Source organism: Olea europaea, chromosome 14, assembly GCF_002742605.1.
Source record: "Olea europaea var. sylvestris chromosome 14, O_europaea_v1, whole genome shotgun sequence".
Taxonomy (NCBI): Eukaryota; Viridiplantae; Streptophyta; class Magnoliopsida; order Lamiales; family Oleaceae; genus Olea; species Olea europaea.
The window spans coordinates 11,094,608-11,115,134 of NC_036250.1; the positions used below are offsets into that span (position 1 = coordinate 11,094,608).

General features: G+C 36.4%; 3 protein-coding genes across 6 annotated transcripts; 2 read left to right on the forward strand and 1 right to left on the reverse strand.

Moving 5' to 3' along the window:
- Positions 1-9,531: 9,531 nt before the first annotated feature.
- LOC111409147 (probable gamma-secretase subunit PEN-2) lies at positions 9,532-12,039 on the forward strand. The gene is made up of 2 exons (XM_023039109.1): positions 9,532-9,936; positions 11,728-12,039. The coding sequence occupies exons 1-2, from the start codon at positions 9,627-9,629 to the stop codon at positions 11,886-11,888; spliced, it is 471 nt and encodes a 156-aa protein (XP_022894877.1). The 5' UTR covers positions 9,532-9,626; the 3' UTR covers positions 11,889-12,039.
- Positions 12,040-13,651: 1,612 nt separating this feature from the next.
- Positions 13,652-15,218, forward strand: LOC111409149 (photosystem I reaction center subunit N, chloroplastic-like). Its single transcript, XM_023039113.1, has 3 exons — positions 13,652-14,014; positions 14,521-14,646; positions 15,009-15,218. The coding sequence occupies exons 1-3, from the start codon at positions 13,736-13,738 to the stop codon at positions 15,096-15,098; spliced, it is 495 nt and encodes a 164-aa protein (XP_022894881.1). The 5' UTR covers positions 13,652-13,735; the 3' UTR covers positions 15,099-15,218.
- Positions 15,219-15,303: 85 nt separating this feature from the next.
- LOC111409148 (dnaJ homolog subfamily C member 2-like) lies at positions 15,304-18,877 on the reverse strand. 4 transcript variants are annotated; one of them, XR_002705448.1, is made up of 3 exons: positions 18,724-18,855; positions 15,898-18,392; positions 15,304-15,455 (listed from the first exon to the last, which is right to left on the reverse strand). XR_002705448.1 is itself a non-coding variant. In XM_023039111.1 (2 exons), exon 2 carries the CDS (start codon positions 18,346-18,348, stop codon positions 16,123-16,125), a length of 2,226 nt encoding a protein of 741 aa, XP_022894879.1. In that variant the 5' UTR covers positions 18,349-18,355; positions 18,724-18,877; the 3' UTR covers positions 15,657-16,122. The 4 variants fall into 4 exon arrangements, 3 of the variants coding, with proteins under 3 accessions (XP_022894879.1, XP_022894878.1, XP_022894880.1); XM_023039111.1 differs by lacking the exon at positions 15,304-15,455 and having other exon boundaries at positions 15,657-18,355; positions 18,724-18,877; XM_023039110.1 differs by lacking the exon at positions 15,304-15,455 and having other exon boundaries at positions 15,657-18,392.
- Between the last annotated feature and the right edge of the window lie 1,650 nt (positions 18,878-20,527).

Genomic DNA, 20,527 nt, shown 5'->3' on the forward strand with positions numbered 1-20,527 from the left:
GTCAAACACGTAATGCTAGGTATCAAGAACCCAAAGCCACAAATTTTTCATTTTTATTTTTTCACCTAATCGCAAGTTATGCCGCCCGTCATGACATTCCCCACCTTACACCTCTAGTCTATGTTGGAAAAAATTGAGTGAGCGGCTCACTTTTGACACAATTTTCGATGGAACCCGTTGGTCCAATGTGGAATATCAAAGTTGATACGTGTTCTCCTCCGCAAGAACATCGATTTCATGTATTTATTTGCCAAAAATGAAGCTCGGATGAATGAGAAATTGAAGATCAAAGTTGGTCATTGGAAGTTGGGTTTGTGGAAAAAAATGCATTTATCCCACATAGGAAAACCAAGGAAACTTAAACCACTTTATATATGGCTATGCTTTGGAGATGTATAATCATGTGTAGCATGGAGGCTCTCTCCACGTGCGCGCGCAGGGGGGTGCAAATCACGAACTGAAATAGCTTTCGGACCTTGAACTTGGGTGCACACGAATGTCGAACCGAACAAGACAAAAATGGCCCCATCGGTGAGCCCACGTTTTGCCAATTTTTTTTGGCTTTCTCCAATGACTTTTGAGTTTCTAAACTGAAAAAACTCCAATGGACTCCCAATGGTCACGGTATTAATGGGAAGTAACTCCAATGGACTCCCAATGGTCACAATATTAATGGGCAGTATGCCTATAAAAATGCTTATTCTCCAGCAATCTAACACACTCGAAAATCCCACATACATTCCTGCATACACAGTTTCTTCTTTTCTGCATTCCTTGTCCAGTAAGGCCTTGTTCTTGTGGTGATATTATTTGGATACTAGATCAGTTCGCCGGAATAGGATTGCGGTGCTCGAATTCTGCTTATTACCGTTGTATCCTGGGAGACAGCCGCTCGAACTGAACCTCCAACACCTACGGTGAGGGGGTGAAACTGTCTTAAGGAAACTGTACACGCACAGACCTCGATTTGAAACCTGCTGCAGTTTATGTTTTTCTTTCTACAAATTATTTTCGCATTACTATTTAATTCATGCAGTTTGTAGTTCCATAGTGTGCAGCTTCCAGATTCATCGTTTACAGTTTTAACCTGCAGTTAACTTATATTTCTGATTTTGTGTTGCTAAACATTTTTTTCAGCTGTTGGAAAATTCTGAAACGAAATTTTTTTGATAAATTGAAATCGTTTGCTTTGTGGTTATTAATTTCAATAGTCGGCTATTGTAATTGAATAAAACTTATATAATTGATTTCATCTACTAGCGACTTGTTTTCCTACAAGCTTAAGACAGTTTGTGAATTCGGAAAACAAGAGTTGGTTTTTGGTTTCTTGGAACTAATATTAGGTTTGTTTTCAGAAATGACAACCGAATCGAACAACATGGATGTGTCCCAAAATGTTTCAGTTGAAAATCAGGCTGTGGGTTCTAATGTGGCTCAAGGGCCAAGTTCCGTTGTAGCTCAGATTGTGGCTAGAATGCCAAGTCATGTTGTGAGCCAAATTGTAACTGTTCCGGTTAATTATGGAGAAAAATCGAAGAAATTCAATGGCTTGAATTTCAAAAGGTGGTAACAGAAAATGCTTTTTTACTTGACCACTTGAATCTTGCGAGATTCTTGACTGAAACTGCTCCAAAGCTTAATGAGAGCGAAGGAAATGTGCAAGCATTGAGTGCACTTGATGCTTGGAAGCATTTGGACTTTCTGTGCCGAAATTATATCATGAACAGCCTAGCAGATGCGCTGTACAATGTGTATAGCTTGGACCGAAAATACAAAAATGAGGATGTCGGGGCTAAAAAGTTTATAGTCTGCAAATTCCTAGAGTATAAGATGGTGGATTCCAAAACTGTTATCAGTCAAATGAAAGAACTCCAAGTGATCCTTCATGAAATTCATGTCGAAGGAATGATATTGAGTGAAACTTTTCAGGTGGCTGCAATTATAGAAAAATTACCCCCCGCGTGGAAAGATTTCAAGAACTATTTGAAACACAAACTAAAGGAAATGAACGTCGAAGAACTCGTTGTTAGACTTCGAATCCAAGAAGACAACAAGAGTTTCGAGAAGAAGTGGTTCAATCATGGTGTGGCCAAAGCCAATGTTGTGGAGCTTGGTCAAAGTAGTAAGAACTACAAAAACAAGTTTGGGTCATCCGGTGGCAAAAGAACCAAGCAAGGACCGAAATGTGGAATTGTCAAGAAGAAATTTCAAGGGAAATGCTTCAATTGTGACAAAGTGGATCACAAGTCTTCGAAGTGCAGATTACCGAAGAAGAAGAAAGAAGCGAACGTGGTTGACTACATGGCACAAGATGTGTCGGAGTTGAATCTCGCAGCAGTCATTTCTGAAGTAAACATGGTAGGTTTGAACCCTAAAGAGTGGTGGATTGACACTGGTGCTTCAAGGCATGTGTGCTCTGATAAAGAGATGTTTGATACGTTCGAAGCTGTTGAGAACGGGGAGAAGTTGTTCATGGAAAATTCTGCAACTTCTGAAATCAAGGGTCAAGGAAAAGTGGTTCTGAAGATGATCTCGGGAAAGGAGCTGACTCTCAACAACGTGCCTTATGTGCTGGAAATTCGCAAGAATTTAGTGATCGGGTCGCTTTTGAATAAGCATGGTTTTCGAAATATTTTTGAGTCAAACAAAGTCATTCTATCAAAAAGTGGAATGTTTGTCGAAAAATGTTATGTTTTCGACGGTATGTTTAAACTCAATATAATGGTTGTGAAACCAAAAATGAATAAAGCAAGTTATTCTGCTTATTTGCTTGAGTCTTCCAATTTGTGGCATGGTAGACTAGGACACGTTAACTATGATATTTTACGAATACTAGTTAACTCTAACTGCATACCTAAATTCAATAACGATTCTAAACATAAGTGTGAAACTTGTGTTGAAACAAAATTGACAAGGTCATCGTTTAAATCAATTGAATGGAACACAGAACCACCAGATTTAGTTCACAGTGACGTGTGTGATTTAAAACTTGTACAAACAAGAGGTGGCAACAATTATTTTATTACTTTTGTCGACGATAGCACAAAATACTGCTATGTATATCTACTTAAAAGTAAGGATGAAGCGATAAAGAAATTTATTCTCTATAAGAATGAAGTTGAGAATCAACTCAATAAGAAAATTAAGGTGCTGCGAAGTGATCGAGGTGGTGAGTATATAGCACCATTTGCTGAATTCTGTGCACAACACGAAATCATACATGAAAGCACTGCCCCTTATTCACCGCAACAAAATGGTGTTGCTGAACGGAAAAATCGTACCTTAAAAGAGATGATGAATGTGATGCTCGTAAGTTCTAGGTTACCTCAGAACATGTGGGGAGAAGCTGTGTTATCAGCAAATTACCTTTTAAATAAGGTGCCCTGAAAGAAATCGGAAAAGACCCCTTATGAGTTATGGAAAGGAAGAATGTATACCTATAAACACTTGCGAGTGTGAGGGTATCTTGCTAAAGTGGCTGTTCCACCACCAAAGAAGGTAAGGATATGCCCTAAAACTATAGACTGTGTCTTCATTGGCTATGCACATAATAGCAGTGCGTATCGCTTTCTTGTGTATGATTCAAAAATTTCAGACATACACAAAAACACGATAATGGAATCAAAGAATGCTACATTCTTTGAAGAAGTATTTCCATACAAATCCAAAGAGGAAGCAAGCTTTTCTAAACGAACATATGAGACAATGACTGAAAATAGTCAGAACGAAGAATTAGACGAGGAGACTGAGGTTACACGCAGCAAACGAGAAATGACAGAAAAATCTTATGGTCCTGATTTTCTGACCTATATGTTAGAAAGTGAACCTCAAAGTTATCAAGAAGCAGTGAATTCCTCGGAAGGACCTCAATAGAAAGAAGCCATTGAAAGTGAAATAGATTTCATACTACAAAATCATACATGGGAGCTAGTGGATCTTCCTCCAGGAAGCAAACCACTAGGTTACAAATGGATTTTCAAAAGGAAAATGAAAGCAGATTGAACTATCGAGAAGTATAAGGTCAGATTAGTAATTAAAGGCTACAAACAAAGGGAATGCCTTGATTACTTTGATACGTATTCTTCAGTGAAGAGAATAACATTTATTAGGATGATACATGCGATTGCTGCTTTGCAAAATCTTGAAGTACATCAAATAGATGTTAAAACTGCCTTTCTAAATGGAGATTTAGAAAAAGAAATTTACGTGAAAAAACCTGAGGGGTTTTCGTCACAGGACAGAAAAAGAAAGTCTGTAAACTGGTGAAGTCACTATATGGCTTGAAACAAGCACCAAAATAATGACATGAAAAATTTGACAATGTCATGATTGAGAATGGATTTAAAATCAATGAATATGACAAATGTGTTTACGTCAAAGACACTAAAGATGGATATGTCATCTTATGTCTTTACGTTGACGACATGCTTATTGTTGGTAGTAACAATAAGATGATTGAATCCACTAAAAATATGTTAAACTCAAGATTTGACATGGAAGATATGGGTTTAGCTGATGTTATACTTGGAGTGAAAATCTCAAGAACATCAAATGAGCTTGTTCTAAGTCATTCACACTATGTGGACAAAATTTTAGGAAAGTTCCATAAGGATGATACTGGTTTGGCTAGAACATCAATAGATACGAGTCAACATCTGTCTAAAAACAAAGGAGAAAGTATCTCTCAAGTAGAATACTCGAGAGTTATCGGAAGTCTAATGTACTTAATGAGTTGTACTAGACTAGATATAGCCTACACAATCAATAAACTAAGTAGATACACGAGTAATCCAGGAGTTGATCACTAGAAAGGAATTGTAAGAGTACTAAGGTACTTAAGATATACTCGTGACTAAGGACTATATTATACTAGATATCCAGCAGTCATTGAAGGATACAGTAATGCTAATTGGATATCTAATATAAAAGACTCAAAATCCACCAGTGGATATGTGTTCACATTGGGTGGTGCTGCCATATCGTGGAAATCCTCTAAACAAACGGTTATAGCTAGAACTACGATGGAATCTGAGTTTATAGCTCTAGATAAATGTGGTGAAGATGCTGAATGGTTGCGCAATTTCTTAGAGGATATTCCAAGATGGTCAAAACCTGTGCCAGCAATTTACATATATTGTGACAGTCAATCGGCAATAGGAAGGGCATAGAGTAACATATATAATGGTAAGTCTAGACATATACGTCGTAGACACAATACCATAAGACAACTACTCTCAACTGGAGTTATCACTATTGACTATATAAGGTCAAAAGATAACATTGCGGATCCGCTAATCAAATGGTTAAATAGAGAGTTAGTTATGAAATCATCGAAAGGAATGAGACTTAAGCCCTTGAAAGAATAAGTCGTTACAAAGGAAAACCCAACCTAGTTGACTGGAGATCCCAAGATCTAGGTTCAATGGGAAAACCTAACTGTAAAGACTTGATAAAATCACTGTGGGGGTATTACCTCATGTCCATTCCTATGACGTAACAGTGATGCCCGTAAGGTTGAAGGTTAAGCAATAGGCTTTTAATTATTCTTATGCGTCGTAAATCGAGTCAAGTAATGTAGGTTACTTGTAATAAAAAATCACCTATGTGAGAGAGAAATGGGGTCGCTTCTAAGAGAATTGGGTGGGGCTCAATTCTTAAGAACTCTCATAGAACGAGGCATATGTACATGGCCAAAACGAACATAACAATGAGAACTGGATTGTGTTAGGAAAAATCCTGTGTGAGGTATATCATCGTTTACACAAACGGCAGAACAGCTCAAGGACATCTTGTCTACTGGTCAGTCAGTAAAGTAAATATGCTTTCACAAGGGAAGGTTCAAAGGGTAACACCTACCTATCCTATGCAGGATTCAACCGCTGAACTTTATCACCTAATCTTGTGTCTCACGTTTCTTGTCTCTCTCAATTTTCATTCATGTGGGGGATTGATGAAAAAAATTGAGTGAGCATCTCACTTTTGGCACAATTTTTTAGGGGACCTGTTGATCCAATGTGGAATATCAAAGTTGATATGTGTTCTCCTCCACGAGAACATCGATTTCATGTATTTATTTGTTAAAAATGAAGCTCGGGTGAATGAGAAATTGAAGCTCAAAGTAGGTCATTGGAAGCTGATTTTGTGGAAAAAATGTATTTATCCTACATAGGAAAACCAAGGAAACTTAAATCACTTTATATATGGCTATACTTTGGAGATGTGTAATCATGTGTAGCATAGAAACTCTCTTCACGTGCGAACGCAGGGGGGTGCAAATCACGAATCGAAATGGCCTTCGGACATTGAACTTGGGTGCGGGCGCGACCTGCGCACACGAATATCGGACCGAACAAGGCAAAAATGGCTCCATCGGTGAGCCCACTTTTTGCCAATTTTTTTTTGCTTTCTCCAATAACTTTTGAGTTTCTAAACTGAAAAAAACTTCAATAGACTCCCAATGGTCACAATATTAATGGGCAGTATGCCTATAAAAATGCTTATTCTCCAGCAATCTAACACACTCGAAAATCTCACATACATTCCTGCATACACAGTTTCTTCTTTTCTGCATTCTTTGTCCAGTAAGGCCTTGTTCTTGTGGTGATATTATTTGGATACTAGATCAGTTCGTCGGAATAGGATTGCGGTGCTCGAATTCTGCTTATTACTGTTGTATCCTGGGAGACAGCCGCTCGAACTGAACCTCCAGCACCTACGGTGAGGGGGTGAAACTGTCTTAAGGAAACTGTACACGCACAGACCTCGATTTGAAACCTGCTGCAGTTTGTGTTTTTCTTTCTACAAATTATTTTCGCATTACTATTTAATTCATGCAGTTTGTAGTTCCATAGTGTGCAGCTTTCAGATTCATCGTTTACAATTTTAGCCTGCAGTTAATTTATATTTTTGATTTTGTGTTGCTAAATATTTTTTTCAACCGTTGGAAAATTCTGAAATGGAATTTTTTTGATAAATTAAAATCATTTGCCTTGTGGTTATTAATTTCAATAGTCGGCTATTGTAATTGAATAAAACTTATACAATTGATTTCATCCACTAGCGACTTATTTTCCTACCGTCTAAACTAACTAAAACCAACATGATTTCCAGATAGAAAATAGGTACTTGTAGAGAACATGTTAGTACCCAATACCATTCCAAGATATAATTTTCTCTCCTTTGAGAGTAAGAAAGTCCCACAGATTGCTCTACCTAGTACCTAGTGGCATGATATCCAAGAAAAATTAATTTTTTTCTTTCAATCGTGTTTCAAATGGATCTATCAGTGTCTACTTGCAATGCATTAACTGAACAGCAAAATTCTAGTTCTTATGGCCAAAATTGTCAAGATCTAAACCGAACACCTCAGCCCAAAATTGTCAGCAAAGGTATCCTTCCCCAGTCAATCCGTCCCTCGAAATGAAACACCTCTACCACAACCTCCGTTTTCTCCTCATTCTCCAAAAAATCAACAATACACCTCAGCCCACTCTTGAATTCCTCAACCCTCTTTGAGATCAAATCTCTCTCAGCCTCCAATCCTTGCTTTTTCCTCTTAAACTCTTCAAAGATTTTGGTCTGTAACGTCTTCTTCAATTTATCTGAAATCCCTCAATTTATTCCATATCAAGTTCCCCAACAAATATGAGAAATCCTACGATAAATCTATAAGGTTGCATCACATAAAATACATTTGAAATACAAACATAAATCAAATTTTCTGATGTTAAAAGTTCCATAATAAGTTTCCCAGAACTTTAAATTTCTAGGTTAAGGCTAGATTACTTAAATTACAGATGAAATACAAAGAGGAGCAGAACAGCAAAACCAGAAAGAAAAGAAGAAGACGAAGGTAATAGAATTACCTTCAGCTGAACAGGGTTACAATCAGGGGCGAAGCCAGAAAATAATGTTAGAATGGGCTAAAATTTTAAAAAACTTTGAATGAATTTACGTCACAATAAATCGAGTTTTGGAGGCTATTTTCGTGATATTTACGATAAAAAGTATACGACACTTAATGAAATAAAAAAAATTTAGATATCTCACATTAAAATATTCCACTAAATCTTTGTATTTTTTTTACCAAATAGAAAATCGATGCTTACTTTAAAAAATATAAACTAATCGAATCGCGATAAATTTAAGCAAAAATACATATCCACCAATGGACATTTAAAAAATTACTTAATGATACTCTTCTAGTAACTTTGAAATTCATCTTTCCAAACAATTAAAAATTTTAACAAATATTCTTTTTATTGTCGATATAGATTACTTTATAAATAAATAAGTTTTAACACATTCCTTTTATTGTTAGTATCAAATCTATAGTAAGTTATTTATTTTGATCATAATATCTACTTTATGATCAAAATAAGTATCTTTTTTTATAAATATGAATTAGTAATGAATGAAAACATATGTAATTTAGAAAAATACGTAGTGTCTCTAACTATTAGAATAAGTAATTTACTTTTAGATCTAATCAATCCAAATTATTTGTAACTGAATTTACTTAATAATTATAAGTAAATTTTAGTCAAACATTTATTAAGTAGAATATCTAATCTGACAATAAAATATTTACATTTCATGAATGTTTTGAAAAGAGTAATTAATAATTGCAATGTTTTTAATACAATTTGTATAATGGAACATTAGAATTGAATTGAGATTTAAATTAGAGCTGAACCAATGTTAACGTCTGTGTCATAATTCTAAAATCTTTGCTTAGAACATAATATGGGCTGGGGAGCATTTAATATGAGATGGGGAGCATTAAAATAATATGGGCTGGGAGCAAATAATATGGGCTTGTAGTCTAGCAATGCCCCCCACTAACTCCGCCTTTGGTTACAATTGTGAGTTACCCAACATGCTCAGTCGATTCTACTCCAACAAGCTCAGTTGATTCTGGACGAAATTGAGGGTGACCCATGGTAGAATTAGATGCGCCTAGTTGATAGGAATGTTATGGTGGTGCTCCACGATGAAGAGGTTGGCCGAATGTGGAAGTAACTAGGAAAAAATCGTAATTGCGCTCGTAGTTTTGGATGGGAATTGGTGCTATTTCTGACAGTCTAGTGGGCAGGCGATGGCCGGAGGTTGTAGAGGGAGGTGAGAGAGGTGTCGGTAGTGTGTGGGTCCGACGGCTTAGGTGGCGAGTGGTGGTTGTTATTGATGGAAGGAGGCGACGGATTGTTAGCTTAAGAAAGAGGAAAAATTTTGGACCAATGGAACCATTTCAGTGTTTTCATATTTCACTTGTTTTGGCTTGAAATGACGTTTTGAGTTTTTAGTGCAATTTTATTTTTATTTTTTTTCAAAAATTCATTTTCGAAAATAGAAAACAAAATGCGTTCTCACTGTTTTGAAAAATCGAAATTACAAAACAAATTGAAAACAACATGGAGAACAGCCCCTAATTTATCGTGTTGTACTTGGTTTGATCGATCATTAAAGCATGAATTGTTTTATGTGTAGAAAATAGTGTACCCAAATTATTACATTCTCATTATATGAAAGAGCTCCACTTACAATAAAATAGGGGGTGTAATCTTACACGCGCACAGAGTAATCCTTGAAGCAGAATACCGTATTAGTACTGCCTTGTTTGCAGAAAAATGGAAGAAATTTCGAATCCTCTCTCCTCCAATCTACCCACCACCACCACTCCTCTCCCCGTCCCGGGCGCCGCCGATGCCATCAACCCCTTAACTTCTTCCCCATCCAGAAGAATTACAGGTCCGGCTAAGTGGCCCACAATCGATGGTCCATTGGGGCTCTCACATCAAGATTCAGTAGCTTACGCTCGTAGATTCTTCAATTTCGGATTTTTCTGTCTTCCTTTCCTTTGGGCGGTCAATTGCTTCTATTTCTGGCCCGTTCTTCGCCACCCGAATTCTCATAATTCCCACCCTCTACTCCGCCGCTGTAAGCCTTCCCATCTCTGTATATGCAAATTTACCTGCATGCATTTCTTTAAGTTAATTTTTAAGAGTTCGGTGAAGAAAGTTACCCATTTGAGGTTCTGAAGAGTATTGGACGATTTATATTCTTTAAGTGGTTTTTAATATGTAAACTGATCTTAGGGTGTCTAGTGTTTAGCCTAGAAATTCACTCTTAAGAAAGTGTTTGTGCGAAATGCGGGTTATGATAGGAAATTTTATGTGGTTCTGGAGTTTTCACGTTAAATTTTTTATCAATGTTTTGTTCTGTGATATTAAATTTTGAAGGGAATTTGTAATCACCCCCCTCGCGTGCTTCCTAAGTTCCATAAATTGGTAGAGAATTGGGTATAAAACTATGGTGTATACTTAGTGATTTAAGAACATTTTTTATTGGATTACTAAATAGTTGTTTGTGTAGCGACCATTCTTATGTAAATCATTTTAAGAATCTAGTAGATGGAAGTAGAGTCATTTACCTTCATGTACACTTGAACTAACTATTAGCTCTCGAGTCAAGTTCAAAACCAGAGTGTAAGTATCCTTGCTAATAATGCTAACATTTCACTGTCTTTTCTACGAGTTTTGCTATTGGGCATAGTATGTGATGTGATCATTCACTTTTACACAAATTAATTCGTAGCTTATCCTATCCACAAGGGGTTTAATTTTTTACTTGTTACCATTGCACTTTCTTTCCCCTTTCTAAAATACAAAGCACACACATCTTATACCAAACAATAAGCAATTGACAATCCCCAGCAGATTGTCACTAGGTAGACCTATTGCTTTGAGAATGTCTCCGGTCGAGACATTTTCTCGCATTAGTTCAGCTCGGGACACATGATGTTTATTTTTTATAATTCTTTGGTCTACCTCTACTCATAACATTAGCTTTATCAACAACACAACATTGGCATCGAGTCTGAAAACATTTGTAAGCAAAGGACAATATTTGATGGAATAGATACTTCTCTTGGTTTAGATATTTGTAAATGAAACTAGATTTTGAATGAATTCTAACACAATTTATAAATCATTGTATGTATTATTGCGTGCTTTTTGTTTCAGTTAATTTGAAGGGTTTGGTTAAGAAAGTTAATCGTTTGAAATTTTTATGAGTATTGGATGATTTATATGTTTTGAGTGGTTTATAGTATGTATAAGAATGTTAATATTGTTTTTAATAGAGATCGGTAGTTGATATTAATGCATAAACTCAGCTTTACCATGCTCTTCAAGAAATGCTTTGACATCTATGACTGCACAAATACTCCTTGTTGATTTGCTCGAGTTATGCACAGTCCAAGATATTGCTTAAAGGTTTGAACTGTTTTGTCTCGACATAAAAAATTCTCTGAGTTGTTATTCTGGACTTGATCATCTTGTGTATAGAAAACCTTGTCTTTTAGAAAGTAAGATAAACGGATGATTGGACTTGTCTTTTAAAGTTTCATATTTTTGTCTCATATACTAATTTGATCACCTCAAAACAATCTTTTTATAACCTCGAAATTGGTAGGGAAAGTTAGTAAGTCTTGATGCTGCCTTTTCTTCTTATCTGGCTGCGACAACTGATAACTTCTCTTGCCTTTTTAGACTTCTTGACTGATACCAGATATCTCGGTGGAAATAGAATACGTGAACAACAATTATAAGAAATTCTCCGTCCACATTTTCATATTCTCCTAACTGTAATTTTCCTTTGGGTTTAGGAGAGGGGTTAAAATAAACCGTAGCATCTCAAGTTCATTTATCAATTCTTCCTTTTGTACAGATGTTGTTGGATCAGCAATTGGCTTCTTGTTGTTTGCTGTGATTCTCTCTTCATGGTCTGTTACCTTTATGATTGGCGGGAACCAACTTTTTGGCCCAGTGTGGGATAAATTAGTTATGTACAATGTTGCCGAAAGATATGGATTAACTGAGCTTATGTAGATCTACATGTTAGCGGTTTCAGCTCCATCAACAACATGGATATAGTACTTGTTTTCTTTTGCTGAAAAAGATTATCAATATGAGTGTTCAAGTTACTGCATTGTATTTTATGAGAAAGTTAACTTATTAATGTTGTTCTCTGTTATTAACATGTTTGATGCACACGTTGCCGAAGTCTGGTTCTTGGGGGTGGAAAGGGATGGTCAGTAGCCATGTGGCATGGTTTCGTACTTCTTCTACTCTTTAGCTGTCTAGAAAGGGTTGCTTGAATGAAACCGGTTTTGTTTAGAAACGAAGAATTGGATTGAAACGGTAAATCTTATTGTTAGATTATTTTAATTGGATCATCAAGATTAATAAGGAACGTAGAAAATTCCAAAACATATATGCACATACACCTGAGGCAAATCTAAACAGAATAGGCATTTTCTTGTGTTTGTTATGAAGATGGTTTTTCTTTTGAATCAAGAGGAACTAAAGAAGAATGTACCTCAGGATTAACTTACCATCCGACTGGATTTTGTTATGTATTAAATGGAACACGAAATTAAAAAACGAAAGTATAAAATAGATGGCCGGGGTATTCCGCACTAAAAGTTTCATGTATGGACGTTTTCCGCCAATTCTAAAGGGTGGTAGTTTTTTGCGCACCATGTCTAATAGGTGGAGATAATGCACCAATTAACCTATAAAAGAATTAACCTGTTTGGACAGAGTTAATTCCAAGGCCAAAAACAGGGGCGCCATTGGAATTCACCCCGGCTGTCTAGCAGGGTTGCCTTATAAAATGTGTTCAACATGAGACTTAGGTTCACTTTTCTTCAAAGGATTTCACTATGATGAAGAAGAAAAATATATTACAATATATTTCTGAATTCGTCTCTCGGTTGTCTCTGTACAACTAAGGATGATCATTCCAGCATACTTCACGTAAGGAGAAAATGTTAATGCGAACCGATACATATACAAACTTGTCAAATATTAGGTTGAATTACAATTGAAGGAAAAAAAAAATGTATGGTATACTTACAATACAAGTTCAATAGGTTTATTTTTGAAAATACGTGTGGCTTATAGGTAGTAGAGGATGGATATTTCTGAATGGAAATGCAATCGAGTATGCCCTTGACAAGCTTAATTTCAATGAACAATTTATTTCTATTCTTATACGATGTTGTCCAGCTACGAACTAAGGTTTTGTTTGGTATCGTCGTAATTTTAAGAGAATCAATTTTAGCTATGGTGGAAAAAGAATTAGCTGTGATATACTTTTTTTTTTTTTTTTCAAATTTTCCGAATATTTGACCATCAACATTTTATCTTTTGGTAAACAAAAGTGATTGATACCATTTAAAATTTATTTTTACTTTTACAATGACATGAAATAAAGTGGAAAAATATTTCACTAAATTTAAACGATGAAAATGGAAATTATTTTGGAATATGAATAAACTGTCGTATATTCATTTCAAAATGAGAAAAGCAGCAAATCCCCGACACTGCCGTTACTTAGGACGATAAGGATTGCCTCTTTGCTAAGGTTTTGGGACAGAAGGACGGCAGTCTAACACGATAAATGATGACATCTGGTTGAACTCGACCGATCTAACTGAGACTTGTGGCTGCTTCAATTACCTATTTAGGTTTTAGTATGTTGAAATTTGACACAAAAATGCCACCTAGGACAGGACATTTGCCAGTGAGGAAATCTCACCTTATCCACACTCCCACCACAACCTTAATTACACACACAATCCTACCCTTCCACATCAGTTTCCATCAGCTGCCCATAAACCAAATTTTCCAACCTTCATTTCTTCTTGATCCAGTTGTCACGAAAGCAGAAAATGGCAGCCACGAACTCAAGTGTATTGGCATGCAACTATGCCGTATCCGGTGCCGAACTCAAAGCAAAGGTTTCATCTGTGCCTAATGTAGCTTTTTCTCCTGCACCGGTTCGAAAGTTGCCGGTGATCAGGGCCGGGTGGATCTCCGACTCGAAAGAATCATCCAGAAGAGCTGCAATTCTTGGCCTTGGAGCTGCCCTCGTCTCTGGTGTTGTTTTTACATCCTCTGCAAATGCTGGCATCATTGAAGATTATATTGAAAAGAGCAAGGCCAACAAGGTAGGTTCCATTTTCTTTTCATCGCCAAAGTCCCATCTATTTTTCGAATAGTAAGTTCGTCTTCAACTTTTCGTTATATCCGCACAATCAATCCCCAACACCGAAGTTGTTCAAATACCTTTAACTCGGACTGAATTTTGTTTCTCGACTTGGGTTGGTTCAAGAAATTTGTAATCAGACACATGATGATTTAATCGAGATTTATGTAGTTTTTTATCACCAGAGAAAATTGTTTAACTATAAGTAAATATTGAGGATTCCAACTTGCTCTCTTTATGTTGTGGACCAATTATGAAATTTTTCCATATTGTAATCCACTATTTTTACATGGGGTGGGCCGAACATTATTGAAGGAAAGAAAAAGAAGTTATTTACTCTACTGTCCAATATTACACATCGAATATTTTTCCGATCACAGTCGAATGAAATTAAACGAAAGACAAATGTTTAGATTATGCTTTTGCACTGGATACGTTAGTTTCTTACAAACTTGATTGCTGGAATAGGAATTGAATGACAAGAAGAGGCTGGCTACAAGTGGTGCGAACTTTGCCCGAGCTTTCACAGTTCAGTTTGGGTCATGCAAATTCCCAGAAAACTTCACTGGCTGCCAAGATCTAGCCAAGCAAAAGGTTTGATCTTTGTCTCAAATTGAATCCTTTTTTGCCCATTTTCTTTCTCTCTCACGATGGAGTGCACGTGGAGGTGTCAAATGTGCTTCCAACTGGTCTCACTATCTCATTTGTCCTACTTCTATGTCTAATCTTGATAGAAGTAGATGTGTCAAAACGTACTAAGACGAGAAAAGTACACACTAAGGACATGTATTAAAATGCGTCGAACTATCTAATTGGTAAAACCAGTCCAGATCGGGAAAAAGGGTTGTTTCGGACACCTTAAAAGATAAAACTAAGCCATGCAGGCACGGTATATTCCTTTATATGTGAGAGGAGGTAGCTTTGAGATATATAATTTTCTCTCTAATCTATTGCAGAAAGTACCATATATTTCTGAGGACTTGGAGTTGGAGTGCCAAGGGAAGGACAAATACAAGTGTGGTTCCAATGTGTTCTGGAAATGGTGAAATGTTTTAATTTTTATCTCAAATGGATATTTATCATGTATCTATTTTTCCACTTGCAACTTCTAAACTGAAACAGTTGCCTCGAATTTCTCTACTCTATTTGCTTTGATTTTTCTTCTTTTTTTGTTGTTTAAATAGAATTTGTACGTTTTGACTCTCTCCAAAAGGAAATTGTTTGATAAACAAAAGATTAATGAAAATATGAGCCAACTGAATGATTCATATTTTGCATAGACTTGAAGAATGACTCGTTTGCGAGAATGAATTAAGCTTCCAGTAAGAACAGGTACATCAAATTTGAACGCCAATTTGTGGTTTTGAGGGTCTAGCTCTGTGAATCTGCCAGTAGATATACCGCTGAAATGAATAGAAAAATGAAAAATAATTTTAGTGAACTCGAATTTCAAAGATTTCGACTGTTGTTGGAATTTCCTGAAAATGAACAAAGAAACTCAGATACGAAACCCGTAATCAACTGCGTTTTTACAGAACAATGCTGCTTGCCTTCCATTGTCAAAGTTACCCTGTTTGATGGTAATATTTTTTGAAGAATGGTGGTTCAAATCCATTGTTATTAAACTTCCAAGCATAAGGAAGTACAGAATAACAGAAACGTCATTAAATCTTTTGTGGTAGAATAAAAACACATATTTGATAAACGTCAGAATGATCTAGCTGCAAAAAAAGCAGACATGGTATAACCTATATGGCATAAAGACAATAATAATGGTCAGATGTAGACGTGCACTTCAGAGTGCAATGTTCCTATAAATGATCATCTGAACAAAAAATTACTCACTGGATTTCGTAGAAGTTCCTAAGTAGCAAGACGAGTGAATGAAGGTGCTGTAAGCAGTCGTGAATACTTGTTCCGGAGAGACAAACCCTTCTGGCAGAGTGGCTTCCTTCTATGAAATCACTTCGAACCTTTTCGATTACTGGTAGAGGCTCGTGAAGTAGCCCTCTTTATATCCAGGCAATCTCACTTGAATTCAGAGTTTCCCAGCATGGGGAAATAAACAGACTACACGGCATTTTTCTTGTTCCTAAAGTTCTCTTTCAGCAACGCAAACTTTTTCTTACACTGATTAACAGTTTTACCAGGAACTGCAGCAGCTACTCTTTCCCACCTCTGGTTAGTTTCCTTTGGAAATGTTTTAAGAGCTTGTACCAAAGCTTTTTCCTGAACATCGGACCATATATCTTGATCGGAACTTGAAGAAACCCCATTTCCAAAATTACTTTCATCTGGCTTTTGAAAATTCTCAATTGGGCTGGAAGATGGATCTGAACAATCAGCCGTGCTAGTATTCTTCTCCGGCACATTGCTGTTCCTAAAGTTATCTTTCATCAACGTAAATTTCTTCTTACATTGACCGACAGTTTTCCCAGGAACTGCAGCTGCAACTCGTTCCCAGCGTTGGCTAGTTTCCTTGGGAAAGGTCTTCAGAGCTTGAACCAAAGCTTTTTCCTGAACAGCTGACCATGCATCGGGATCTGAACTTGAAGCAACAACACCATTAGCAGCTGTACTATCGTCTGAGTTTTTGCAGCTACCAGTTCCACTGGATGACTCTGGCAAATTATTTGGATCAGAAGCATTCCTCTCGGACGCATTGCTATTTGATAACCCCGGCAAATCCTCTCTAGCTGTAAGAGGAGATGCAATTGATTGTGTTGGCTTTCTTTTCTCGAGGAAGGAATCAAAAGCCTTAGAGGAGTCGGGCTTTTGAAGAAGAACAGTTTTTGTCGCCTTCAGAATCTCTTCAACTGACCTTCCAGTACCAATGTACTCAGAAATCACTTCCCACCTCCGAGAAGTTCCTTTAGGATATTTCTGCATTCCCTTTCTCAGCATTTCAATCTCTTCTTTGCCCCAGGGTTTCTCTCTTTTCTCATTGCCGCCAAATAACCCTTGTTCATTCACCCCCATAGAACCATTCTGCTGTAGGTTCTTCTTCTCATTATGTTTCTCATCCTTCAGTTGGTTATCAGATCCAAGTGCCTCCCTGAGAAATTCAGCTCTCCCTAGCCCTTCCTCTGTTTCCATCTTGTCACATAAATTCCTCAGCTGTTCGATGTCAAGCGACATGCAAAGACCTTCCACATTATCATCAGAAAGATCAAGCAAATGCTGGGACAAGATAGCTCCAGAAAGTGTGCGAAGACGAGTCCGCTCTTTTCGTAATAACTTTTTCTCTTTCTCCTTCAACTTTTTCTGGTTTAAAGCTGCTTCAGCAGCCTTTCTTTCATCCTCCTCTTTTCTACGTTTCTCCTCCTCAACAATCCTAGCTGCTTCTTCCTCCTGCAATTTCTTTGCCAAAATCTTGGCCTCCTTCTTCCTCTGTTTTTCAGCCTTCAGCTCATCTTTTCTTCTAAGAATTCTAGGGTCCCTTTTGTATGCATTGTCAACAAGTGTACGTATACGCGCATATTCTTCCTTCCTTGCCTTCTCTGAGAGTTTTGCATTTTGCCTCTCCATCCACCTTTTGTGATCACGGGACTCAGCTTCCTCAAGGTCAAACTCATCAGCATGAGGAAACTCCCTCCAGCTCTTGAAGCTATACCAAAAATCATAAAAACCATCCACTTCTTTGAGAGTAGAGTTTTCATCTCCCAAAGTCGGAATAGGCTGGTGCACTGACCAGCGTCCGTTTCTCAAGAATGCTGGTCCAAACACCTTGAAAAAGTCCTGCGGTGCACACTCATACGGGATCTCATCGTCAAACTCATCTGTTGAATCATAGATTCTTCTCTTGACAGGGTCAATCAGCACCTCGTAAGCTTCTTGAATTGCCTTGAAATGATTCTCTATTTCATCCTTCTTCGCTTGCTTTGCTGCCTCGGTTTCCACAGAAAGTAAAAGTGCCGCCTGCTTGTCAGGATGATGCCTCAATGCTGTTTCCCGGTAACTTTTTCTTATCTGTTCGTCAGTCGCAAGATACCTCAAATGGCCCAATCCCAATAAAGCATAATGATCCTGCTGCTTCCCTTCACCGCCAGATTTCTTCTTGCCCTTACTACTGTAGAAGTCCGATGTTTGCTTGTACTCCTGGTCCTTCGCATTCGAACCCTCCTCGACTTGATTATCTGCATTTGTTTCCTCAACATGACCTATCAATCTGAGAGCAGCAGCGTGAAAAGCATGCCCTGCAGGCTCCCGCTTGAAAGCCTTGATTGGAAGGCTGTTAGACGAAACATAGATAGGTTCTCCATCTACTATTTCCTGAGAGAATGTAATAAGCTGCATACTTTTCCTGGTAGCCATAAGCATTATTAGTGGTATCCTGAAAGCTAAAGATTAACGCTAGGTAAAAACTTCAGTAGAGTCTGGCACCCGCAGTTCCAGAACAAACATCAACCAATTTTCAAACATAAAATCTAAGAGCAAAAAATAATAGCAAGAAGAATTATACACCCAAAATTTGAAAAAAAAAAAAAAAAAAACTCCAATAATTAACTAAAAAATTTCAAAATAATGAATATAATTTTGTCTTATAATTCAATAAATAGTTTCGCAAACAAGAAAATCCAAATGGAGTAAGATAAATAAACAAACAATAACACAGAAATTAAAATTAGAAATCATTAATATAAGCATGAAAAAAATTTACGGATGACCTACCTCAGCTGTGGATGAAAGGCAGCTGACCGTCAGCGGCGGCTCCGAGGGAACAGGAGTCGGAGGTGGATGGTGATACGAGGGACGAACCTAGGGTTTTGTTTTAGCTGTGCAGAGGAGAAAATTAGACAAGAAAGGCATCATGATGAAGTGAGTATTTATAGTTTGAAAAATGGACTGTTTATGAATATGAGCCCATGGAGGTTAGGAAGGGGCCGATAATGCTTGTCTGATTGGGCCAAATTTGTGAAGATGAGCCTAATTAGGTTGCAGAATGAGCTGATAGTGCAAGAATACATGAAAACTTACAAAAATACCCTTAAAATTTGAAGTGTTTTGAAAAATCATATGAAAAGTTTTTTTGAAGTAAAAAATACTGTGTAAAATAAAAAAGTGACACAATGTCACTTTTTTTTTTAAAAAAGTCATGTAAACTCAAAAAACGTGACAAAATTTAAAAAAAGTGACACAAACACTCAAAAAATTATACAAACTCAAAAGAAAGTAACACAGACATTCAAAAAGTGATATAAATTCAAAAAAAGTGACCAAAAAAAAAAAACCTCTATTTGTGCAATACCAATAATCATATTTTTAACATAATCAACATGTCTTGGACAATCCACATGATGATTATGTTGGGAAAATATAATATTTTATGTCACTTTTTTATCTTCTTAAAAAGTGACAAATATTTAAAAAAGTGATATAAACTTAAAAGGTGACAAAAACTAAAAAAAGAGAGAAAAAATCTAAAAAAGTGACACAATGTCACTTTTAAAGTTTAGTATCACTTTTTTTTAATTAAAAAATGACATACAATGTCACTTTTATTAAAAAATAATATTTGTCAATCAAAAATGATAAAAATTTCAAGAATGTGATTGATAAAAAAGTGACAAACATTTAAAAAAACGACAAAATTCAAAAAAGTAACAAATGCTAAAAAAATGACAAAATTTTTAAAAAGTAACGAAAATTTAAAAAAAGTGACGAATTTGTAAAAGCGACACAAATTAAAAAAAAAGAAAGAAAGAAAAAAAGGCTACACAAATTCAACAAAAAGTGAGACACTAAAAAAAAGTGACGCTCCCCCCCCCCCCTCTCTTTCTCATCCATCCGTGAATGTAATAGTCTTTTCAGAAAGTTTTGTACCCATCTTCAAATTTTGATAGCGTGCACTTACAAAAGTGACATCAACTTTTAAAAAGTCACATACACTTAAAAAAAAAGGTGACATAGAAAAAGACCTAAACTTTAAAAAAAATGATAGAAATAAAAAAAAAAACTGACATAAACTCAAAAATGTTAATTGACGAGGGGGAGTTCATGAGCTCTGCCTTTCATATATTGTAAGTATTTATATTAACTCATTTGAATAAAATGATTTAACAAAAAGGAATATCGATGTCAACTAAGACATAAATTTACGTTTTTTTCTGCAGAGATTACCGAACTTTGAATGTTTCAGAAAATAAGAAAGAAAAATTGCAGAAAAAGAGCAGATAAGGAGATGAAATGGAAAATCAAAGCACTGAAATAAAAATCCTAAGGTGAGATAAGTAATTTGGTAATTCTGTTTCTTATGTTATCTTCCTTTTGGGACAATAGTTCTGCCAACTGAATCAAACTGGGAAAACACTCAATGTGCAGCCACTCCAAAGACCATAACCAATAAAATAGAAGCAAAATACCTTTCAAATTCTCATCTTTTCAATATCAGAATTCAGTTTAAAATACAAAAAGAAAAAATGCACATATAGAACTAACTTGCAACTAGGGCACAAGAAGCATTCTAAGAAACTCC

Excerpts from the sequence above, each read along its gene's own strand:
- LOC111409148 (XM_023039110.1), bottom strand. The coding sequence starts at position 18,372 with ATGCTTATGGCTACCAGGAAAAGTATGCAGCTTATTACATTCTCTCAG.
- LOC111409147 (XM_023039109.1), top strand. The coding sequence starts at position 9,627 with ATGGAAGAAATTTCGAATCCTCTCTCCTCCAATCTACCCACCACCACC. Across the intron at positions 9,937-11,727 it reads CCACCCTCTACTCCGCCGCT|ATGTTGTTGGATCAGCAATT; the intron begins GTAAGCCTTCCC and ends CCTTTTGTACAG.
- LOC111409149 (XM_023039113.1), top strand. The coding sequence starts at position 13,736 with ATGGCAGCCACGAACTCAAGTGTATTGGCATGCAACTATGCCGTATCC. Across the intron at positions 14,015-14,520 it reads AAAAGAGCAAGGCCAACAAG|GAATTGAATGACAAGAAGAG; the intron begins GTAGGTTCCATT and ends TTGCTGGAATAG. Across the intron at positions 14,647-15,008 it reads AAGATCTAGCCAAGCAAAAG|AAAGTACCATATATTTCTGA; the intron begins GTTTGATCTTTG and ends AATCTATTGCAG.